The following is a 10,536-nucleotide window of genomic DNA, read 5'->3' as shown; positions in this document are numbered from 1 at the left end:
GAATATTTACCTGCCAGAAGTTCCTTCCTTTCCATTATCCCATGAGAAGCATCAGAGCCATCCTCAGACTGCGGGCGGGCCCTGTTAATTATTTGTGGAGCTGTAACTTCAATGAAGAAGTCCTAGAGGTAGAAGAGAAAAAAAAAAAAAAAAAAAGATAAAATAAAGTTACACATACATGAACAGGGAACTCCAAACAGTAGGAGGGAAAAAAATAAAAAAAAAATAAAAAATAAAATAAAAAAAAAAAGGCTTTTGTCCAGCAGATAAGACTAACGCTAGTTACCCAGCCATCATATCACTGGGAGTATAGGTCACATTATACAGACCTGTGGGTATCTATATAGTGGTACTGCTTCAGGGAGAGGACACAGGCTAATGAAGATTGTGTAAAATGGACACAGATTTATCCCATATGGTACATCGCTATGATTAGACAGACTTTGGGGGTCATTCAGAGAAGAACTGCAATCATCGCCGCACATGCTGGGGGCCGCCCAGCATGTGTGAGGCCGCCCTGCGATGCGTCTGCAATTAGATTGCGGAGGAATCAGATCTAAAGTTGACAGCTGGCAGCGCTGTCAAGCAGTCAGCTTTTCCCCCCGAACGGACCGAGACGTCACGCAGCCGCCCCAAAAACTGACACGCCCGCCAATACCGCAACGACACCCCAACAGCCGCTGCCATTCACACTGCGGTCGCATCGCCACAACATGCAAGGTCACACACTGCAGTCAGTGCGCAGACCAGATGGAGGAGGCCGTGACCATCTCTGAATTAGTCCCTTCGTCCTTTTCAGATGAGAAAGTTATTACAGGTATTTCAGACATTGTACTACGATTCAATATTTTCCTTTCTGCCTTAAATGATGGAATTGGATGATAAGTCTACTGAACAATATACTTCACAGTGGTCTTTATTTTCTTTGAAACCCACGCATCAAGTGTTGCATGTATTTGCCTTGCCCAGTTAGGGATACTAGATGTACTGTACAAAGTATGCAGTGTTTAAGATTACCAGAAATAAAGGCCCAAAAACAGATAGGTCATGAAAATGAGTAACAGTCACACAGTGAAACGCGCTCCTCAGATTGGCTTACCGGATCTTCTCCTGAAGAATCATCTTCCTCTTTAGAGTCCATGGAATCCTCATTTTCGTCCTGCACTGGAGTTATGGATGTTTTGTCCTGCAAAGTTGAGCTAGTGGACAAGTCAGCAGGCTCCACACCTTCAGGAATATGTTCCTCTTCACTGATCACTGGAATGGGAGTTGTAGCTTTAGCAAGTGGAAAATTGGCACCCCGGCCCTTTGGTGCTTCTGTGTGGGCCATAAGTGGCTTTTCCAAATCAGTGGGCTGGGTAGCACTGGGTGTAGTTGTATGGTGGTGGTGGTGCCTATTATCTTCAGATGTTGTGGGCTCACCTTGGAGAAAGATGTCCTCAAAAGACTCTATCTTGTCAGATGGCTTTGTACTTGTTTCTTCATGAACATTTATCCCATCAATTGAGGAAGTCGTATGTTCATGATGATGATGATGATGATGATGGTGGTGGTGGTGGTGGGGATGATGATGATCTTTATCTGTAGTAGAGCCAGCAACTGTGGTCAAGTCAGCATTAACCAAGATTGTAGCCTCATCAGTATCTGCATTAGGATCTTCGATATCTGCATAAGGTGTACTAGTTGAACCTGAGGTGGTATCTTGAACGCCATGTTGTATTAAAACCGCAGGAGTTGTCGCTTTCTGGATTACATTCTCCATTTCCGAATCTTCAGCAGCTGTACTCGTGGTAGGTTCTACAGGCTGTACATGGTGCTCCTCAGCCTCAACTGGAATTATAGTTTTATTCTCATTATGTTCATCTGAAACAGGAAGGGTTGTACTAGGTGTGGTAGTATGGTGATGATGGTGGTGGTGATGGTGATGTTTCTTTTCGTCATCAATAAACTCATCTGTAGAGGAGTCTTGGGTTGTTTGTACTAGCGTTGTGCCTTCTTGAGTAGTCTGATCACCAGCAATTAAATCTTGCAGCTTAGTGGTCTGCTCAACCTTCATGGTATCTTCCACTTCAGTTTCCACTTTAACCAAGATGTCTGGTTGCTGGACTGTAGATGGCATATGTGGCTCCAAGGACACCAGAGGTGGTGCAGGTGTTGAGAAGTCATTTACAGTCTTAGATTCTGAATTTACAAAATAAAAAGATTACATATTGAGTGGAAAACAGATTGACTTTTAATACCCTCATGTTGTCAGGATTAGACCTAACAGGATCTCAAACACTGTCCTCAAGGCACCTGAACAATCCAGGCTCTCAGGTTATCCATGCTTGGCCACAGGTGACTAAATTAGCACCTCAATTTGATTTAACCATCTGTGACGTGCCATGGCTATAACTAAAATCTGGATTGTTAGGGTGGCATGAGAACTGCGTTTGAGAAGCTCTGACCTAACAATTTCCCACATCATTTACAGGAGGTGGAGGGAAGGAAGGATACTGAATAAGCCCTTCACTCCTCTAACAAGTTTGGATGGGGGTGTTACAATCATGTTCAAGCTCTTGTGAATTGGTAACTGTGCCCACTTCCACACCACATCCAAAGAGGTTTGCAGGACAGAAGAAACAAATTAGCATTCGCTAGTCCTATTTAAGTTACAGAATATGCAACGCTCATTCTCTGTTGCTCTTAGGACTTATCAGTGACCATCAGTGGGACCGCGGCGCCCCGCTTGTGAACTTCCTATGTTCTCTGCAGTGTCTGCACTTTCTGGTGGATGTGCTGCTCCCCCACTCCACATGTACAACCAGCAGGGGATTGGATGCAGCAGTATCTGCAGACAGACAGGAGTGCTCGTTTGCCTCTTCCCACCAGGACAAACCCAGCCCTCCTGTCCATCTCAGATATAAAAGGACCCTTAATGTAGGCCATCTTAAGTGCAACTCCGTCCACAGCAGCATTACAGTCTCCTAGGGCCATCTCACCCTGCCTACAGTTGACTCCACACTAGCTCAACTTTCTTAGGCTCCTGCTTTAGCAAGTTATGCCAACTATGCATAGGATAGCGTGGGTCATAGTAGAATTTATTAAAAGGTGTCAGAGGGTGTTTTGTACTGGGAAGGGTTCACAGCTTAGGACTATGGACACCTTAAGAAGATGTTGTTAACACTATTACAATAGAACCAAAGTAGCTAATGTTCTACAGCCAAATGTATCATTTCCATAAATCAGTTTCCTCACCATATGCTCCTGATCCAGAGTAATCCCCATCATCCCCAGAGCCATCAATGTCTTCAGGAGCAGCAAGTTTCATTTCATTCTAAAAATTAGACCATAAAAACAAAGATTATAATGAAGTGAAGAAGAAAAAAAAAAAAAAAACCATTCACTTTGGCTTCAGAACAGATCTGCGCCACATAACAGAAATCTGTTGCCATTGACAAGTCCACCCCACCAGCCCCCCCCCTCCAAAATATTATTTTATACACACACACACTTTACTGTTCTATTGACAAGAGTGACCACGTTCTCCCCAGGAGCAGGGTCACACAGTATGTTGGTTGTCAGATGGTTTTATGCCGCATGGATGAGATATGGGGTGCATGCTGGGATTTGTAGAAATAAGGGTTACCAATGCATATTTCTGATCTGTAGTTTCTAGCCAAGTTAATATAGGTTTTCAAATAAATACAAAAAATTTTCGATACATGTTATGCTAGGGGTGGTGGGTTGTACTACAGACATTTTGGGCTAGTACGGATTTCACTGCAAGAGAATAGACGACATATGCTGCAAGTATAACACCCATTAATACAGCGTATGCATACATGTAGCTGTATACATACGATATACCAGCTGTCTGTATCCCAACAGCGGCATACCGGCAGAGAGCCCCCTCGCATCATGCCCAGTGGAGAGCTTTGCTCACCACAGGTTATATTCCCACTTGGGGTCCACGCCACCACCCGAGTGGGAATATGGGTCTGCAGCCGGCATTTAGACGCATACCCATGTAGCATGTGCAGCTACAATATACATTACATACAAGCAGACTAGGCACTGAACCAGTTTACCACTTACAACCGTTTTGTTTTTTCCCCCCTTTCTTCTCATTTATTCTTACCCTCCGAGACTGGCTGAGTGACATAGTTCTTTGCGCCGGGCAGGCAGTATCACAGAGCCGCTCCACCCCCTTGAATAGCTCAGCCTGCCCTCTGATGTTTGTTGTGCAGATCTTTATTTTAGCAGCGACATTAATACCCCTTTTCCACTGCAACCCAGGATATTGTTAGGTCTATCAGCCTGGCAATTTCCTGGGTCTTGGCTCCAGGACACTGGGTCGAGAGCAGGGTCAGGGACCTGGGAGTTAGCACCAGGCAGGTTGCATTTACACTGACCAAAATCCTGGGTTTTGCACATTCACACATTGTGGTCTTTCCAAACTCATACTTTCCAGATGGCAAGTGTATGCCTGCACTGCTGATCAGATGCCAGAAGAAGGTCACAATTGATTGTCTATTGAGCTTTAACCAGCTAATGCACCAGTCCTCTGACCTACAGTAAACAGACCGCAGACTCCTATCGCCAGAAAGCAGCCCGACAGGCAAGGCCTTCCATAGATCTGTATAGAAGCAATGAAAGAGGAACACCGATCAAAGCCTCATTCACAGAGCACATTATCAGGAAGCGGAGTGCTATACTGCATCCCACATGCTCAGGCTACTCTGCACAAAGACCTCTGCATCTGCTTACAGAAAATAGTTGCTCAGCAGAGATAAACGTTTTGAGCCACAAACACCACACTACTGCTGGTCACACTACACGATACACTCCATGAGCGATTGCCAGGGATGCCGCAGGGAAACTCTGGCTAACAAGGTAGTGCCTACACACATCGTTCAGTGACGTCATCCTGCCTCCGTCCTGTACATGCATAGTCAACACTGAGCTGCACGTACAGGTGACAGAAGCCCCTGGGAGTGCGCATAGTTAGAGATGTTGTACACCGGATGATATTCCAAACGATAGTCACTCAAAATGGTGAAAAGGAACATTTAAAATATCAGCTTGTGTGTTCCCACCTTACGTAAATTCAGAAACCCGCAGAAGTATGAACAGAGCTGTATGCAAGGCCGTACTGGGGGTGGGGGGCACTCATGTCACCCAACAGTGAAATGAGCGAACTGCATGCAGGCCAATCTAGCACCGGCGATCGTGATGCACGGAGTTTCGCCGGCATCCCTGCACGGGTCCTTCCTGGGTGGGATCCGGCATTGGAGACTCCTACACCTTTTGGCTGTCTGTCTGACCCAGCAATATGCCGGGTCGATTACCATAGTGCTGGGGAAGGGGCGGAGCCGGCAGCGACGCTGGGAGATGAGCTCATCTCCACACAACCTCTCCCTATCTAGTAAACGGGTCCCATCGACCTGGGAATCCGTTTACGCAGCCACTGACCCGGTATTCAGCCTGGAAATAACACCGCTTATAACCGGGTCAGGCGACCCGGTAATATGGACTTGGCATTTTCACGCCACACACTGACCCGTGTCGACACGGCAATATGCTGGGTCGATACCGGGTTATTTGTGCGATGAGAAAGGGGTATAAGTAGGGTTCAGGAAACCAAGCTGAATACACAAAAGTTTACATTCAATGCATGGCTAGCATCAGCGAGTCAAGAGCCTCACATCACTACTGTGCCGAGAGAGTACCCTGCTCTGTCCATCATCATCTTCAACGCTGCCCTTCAGTCTATTTTTCATCTATAGATCAACTAAACTTAAAAGGCTTGCTGTGCAACCTTTACGTAGGAAAGAGTAAAGTAGTACAGTCCGAGTACTTTGGATTCTGGGCTTCATTCAGCACTGACTGCAGTTGCGACTGAACGCACAGCAAATTATGAGAATAAACGCATCTTACACATCGATGTCGGCACAAAACCATTGTAGTTTGTCCTAGGCAAATCACTGCATGTGCTGCTCACTAGCTTCACATCTAGCGATTGCTAATCTATTAGCAAGTAAGCCATTACATAGAGAACCGTTTGGGCAAAGAATTTGCAGAGTGTTGTGAACACACAAGAATAATCGCACACATGCAAACATTTGCAATTTCTAAATTCTCCACAGTGGGGGTTATTCAGAGTTGTTAGCAAACCAAAAAGGCACATTAATGGCCAAAACCATGTGCACTGAAAGGAGGAGGGTGGGGGGGCGCACAGATAAAACTTTAAGTTAAGGGGGGTACTCACGGAGCGATTGCTACTTAAAATGCATGATCGCTCCGTGTGTACCCCCCCCCAGCGATAGCGATATCTAGCAGGTTGCTCATTTCACCCGCTGGGCGGTGGGAGAGTGTGCCGAGCGAACCGCTCCTCGCACATCTCTTCCACGTCAGCCCCCGAGTACTGGCCTTTAGATTTGGGTGGGTTATATTGTTTCTGTGCAGAGTAAATAATGGCCGCTTTAGTTTTACACTGCAATTTAGATTTCAGTTTGAACACACCTCTCTGCACATGTTACATTGGGACTAGTAGTATTTTGGATTTGTTTATATTTTGCATACTAAAATGTGATATCTTGGGGATGGGACCATAGGCCAAACACAGAAGGCATTTATCATTTGTATACACCGCCAGAAGGTAATTTTATACAATTTTAGTCTGGAGCATGAAACATTTTACATTGAACAAAGAGATAAAAAATAAACACACAACCAAAAAACACTACCGTCTCACGAGACAAGCAGAAACAAAGATACACCCCACTAAATTCCAAAATCCTGATTTTTAGAAGAGACTCCACCAGTAGTAACAAAAAAAAACCCAGGAATAAGCACTCTGCACCACTCCAGTCAGAATGGAGGCACATGCAGGGAGACCGCACCAGCCATAATAAGCCTCTGTTACGCCAAGGTTAGGAAAACATTCCATAGATATCCAGGAGGCTCTAGGTGAGAGGGGTGGGTGTTTGAATCAGCATTCATACCATGTTCACCCTGCAGAGAGTAGGTCATGTGCTGTAGCACTTTAGGGGACCAGACTGATGTACAGCTACACCGCAGGATAGCAATGCATGCAACTACAGATAGTTCAGAAGGTTCTCTTACAGAAATATGGATGTAGTAGCAAGAATCCAAAACGGCTGTACCCACGCAATACTCCCACAGCAACAATGGCTAATCTGTGGCAGGCTATACAATGGTTAGGACTTTGCTTCAGGCTGCTAATCATTATTTCTGGTTCCGCAAGGTCATGTGACAGCCATGGCAAGCAGTCACAAGTATTGTCTCCACATAAATTTGCTTCTCGCTTGTAGATGGCAACAATAAGAGAGTCTAAAACAAACGTGTCCACTAGCTTAGGAGCCACGTGCAAATGTTTACTCCCAGTGCAGTGAGCAACACTTATTTTGAACATACATGTCCATGCCAAATGTGCATAAGTCACCACAAGGTGTGCAGCAAGTCTGATGTTGCATCAGTTGGTGTACAGTAAATACAAATCTCTACATTTGGACACAAACAGAAGGATGTTTGTACCCAAGCAAATGAGAACTGCTTAGTAATTCAGACAGACCATTACATAGAAAGCAGAAGACAGACCAGTGCAAACAAAGTCCATGGGACAGGCTCTATAGAACAAGAATGTGCACTTTGCGGAAGCCAGTTCCTAGAGAATGAGCACCCAAAGCAGAGCAGCTCTACCTTAACGCTACTCTCCACTGCAAACATTACTTATGCCAGCACATTACCTGGTCTCTACTCACACAGGTAGCTTGTGGTGGAGTGCTGAAACCAGACACGATTGCTCCTGCTCTACTGTTCCCACAAGTAGGAGACCGTAAAAGTCCCTAAATACATAGACCCATCAATCACAATGATTAATGAGCTTTTAAAAAAAGGATTTGACTTCAGGGCACGGGGTAATGAACAGATCTTAAAATTGTGAAAGATTTAATAGATTGTTTTCCACTCCGTCCAAAAGTCCTCACATAATGGGGAAAAGCCAGATGACAGTCTCTTACAGACTGTACACAGACGCTTAGTCCTACACATGGAACGTAACCTCAGTTTCAGCACTCGCCACAACCCATCTACTTGGTTACTTAAAGTGGACCAAGATAAAGTACCAGCCAATCAGCTCCTGTGTCATTTTTCAAACCCAGCCTGTGACATGGTAGTTAGGAGATGATTGGCTGTTACTTTATCTCAATCCAAGTCTTAGTAAATACACACCAGTTTCTTCTGTTACTGGATGCCCATATGCACTTGAAAGAGCCACTGCTCAACAGAAGAGTCACTTTGCTTTTAAGTCTGCTACCAGTGTCTTTATATTATCAGGGGGACTTGTTCCATGGACATGACCAAACCACTCGAGCAATACAAGAGGACTGTAGAGAGAAGCCATGACTGAAGTTGCCTGTAAAGTAGGGGGGGGGGATATATAAAATGCAGCTGGTTTCTCCAGCATCGAGGCCTAGTGAGCACTCGCTCAGTCATGAGCAGAAGCTGTGCATGAGAACTGTATATGGACTAGATCAGGGAAGTTGTGCATACTTTAGTGTTTACTAAGAAAGTATGAGCAGGCCAGGTCTCGTTACCCAGCAGAAGAGGCGTTTGGGGACATTTATAAGCTTGGAGACATTGTCTGACGTGAGAAAGGAGGTGCAGCATGACAGAAGCCCTGGAGGCAGGAGCGAGGAAAGACTAATACAGAGGAAAGCCATCTTTACTGCATTGAAGTTCAGTTTTGCTTCGCCCAGATGTTTGTGGTAATTGCCTCTTGGCTAGTACAATGGGATGCAGTCAATTTACCTACAATCAAAATCCTGACACCCATTGACCGATAGTCAATACAGACACGATAAAAAAAAAAAAAAAAAAACCACACACACATTTAGAATACCGACAAGTTCAAAATACAGACATTTAAAATGTTGACAGGTCAAAAAGTCAACGCAAGTTTTTAATCAAAACCGACTTGTTCATACGTTACCATCCTAGTGGACCTGGAGGGGGAATATAATAGTGTACCGGGCGCAGTGAGGCACCGTGCCCAAAGCATTACGAGTGCAGCGATCTAGGCAAGGGGACGTGGTACACTTTCACGGTGTCAGTCAACCAATACAAAAAATATATATAAAAAAAAAAAAAAAAAAAACCAACAGCACTATTTAAAACCTCATGTAGCCTTTTTACATGTCTACATTTTAAATATCGTAATTTTGACCATCGGTTAATTGTTGTCGGTAGGCATTTTATACTGATGCCAGTACAACGGCCCAGGATACTGGGGAGGTCACGAAGCTGTAGCACCCTAGACATACATGGGGGTGAAGATTTGTTTAAATATAAAAATGCAGTGTCTTTTAATCAAGGCTACACAAGCTACACCACCCCTGATGTACCACAAACAAATCTAAAAAAAATAAATAAAAAAAATAAGTGGCATGATGTCAGAAGAGATTGCGACATCTTATGTCACTTCTGCCAGAACTTTCCCCACAAGGCAGCCACCTGTAATTATAGGTTATTGCAGTCAGACAAGTATAACAAACAGAAGCATTCGCCTCACTAAACTGCATGCTGCTGGTTTATTACTGTAGACAGATTTCACCATCTTATGAAGAATCTATAATACGGAACAAACCCACACTGGACTTTCAGGGAATGTAATAAACGTGTTGCTGACATCTTACATGCAGAAGAGTCAGCTTCTACTTAAGTGCCCTGTATCACATGACTTGGCTTTATCTAGAAAAAGCCATTTCCAGACTGTCAAAGTCATCATTAAACCATTAACAATGAAAACTGAGGCAAGCGTGTTCTATCCTGTATCTGTGCAAGACAACAGTGTATGCCAATATACGACATAGGATGCACGACAGAGAAGCCGTACACCAACGTGGTGATGCAGCTCCTCACCCCCGTGCTGTGCCCAGGGAGAATGCCGCCACAGGGCAATCAGGTCTGTGACCGTATAATAGAATGACACTTGCTGCACTGGCACAAGCTCTAGCATTGTCAGGAGAGGGGGTGCATGTTAGGAATTGCCACCACATGGCAGGGGTGAGCGCAACAAGCCCCTTGCGGGCTCACTGAGTTTGCCACAGGTTCTACTCCCACTATGGGAGTTATGGACACCCACGAGTGGGAATAGTCCCTGCTAATCGGCATTTAGAGGGGTGTGGGGTGTAGCCGTCTGTAATGTGATCGGCAGCCGGTCACATAACTACATCCCATTTACTGCAGGTGAAAGTCTAATTCTACTGAAGGCTTGCACATGAGCCAGCCTAGATTGTAGACTAGAACTGTTGGCCTATATTCTGCAGGGTATAGGCAAATATGTGCCGCATGGCATTCTGGCAATCACACACACACACATCAAACCCACATTTACAGGCTATAAACAAAACCATAAAAGAGGGCAGTATAGCCAGTCACTAGGAACCACATGTTCCCTTAAAGCCTCAGGTGATGCCATCAACTGACCGGTTGAATTTTCAAATATTGGCCCAGACTTCTCAAGCCTTGGAG

At 44.9% G+C, this 10,536-nt stretch overlaps 1 protein-coding gene across 1 annotated transcript in view; it reads right to left on the bottom strand.

The window, feature by feature from the left end:
• The window catches only part of SDC1 (syndecan 1), a 32,629-nt gene that overhangs the window by 4,526 nt on the left and 17,567 nt on the right, over nt 1-10,536 (bottom strand). The window contains exons 2-4 of the mRNA XM_063915329.1: nt 3,238-3,316; nt 1,100-2,181; nt 11-122 (exon numbers count right to left, since the gene is read on the bottom strand). Of these exons, the coding sequence (XP_063771399.1) occupies nt 11-122; nt 1,100-2,181; nt 3,238-3,316 (1,273 nt within the window). The remainder of the gene's footprint in view (nt 1-10; nt 123-1,099; nt 2,182-3,237; nt 3,317-10,536) is intronic.

Source organism: Pseudophryne corroboree, chromosome 4 (genome assembly GCF_028390025.1).
Source record: "Pseudophryne corroboree isolate aPseCor3 chromosome 4, aPseCor3.hap2, whole genome shotgun sequence".
In the NCBI taxonomy this organism is placed as follows: Eukaryota; Metazoa; Chordata; class Amphibia; order Anura; family Myobatrachidae; genus Pseudophryne; species Pseudophryne corroboree.
Note: the sequence above shows the minus strand (reverse complement) of the source record. Positions and strands in the feature narration are given on the sequence as shown.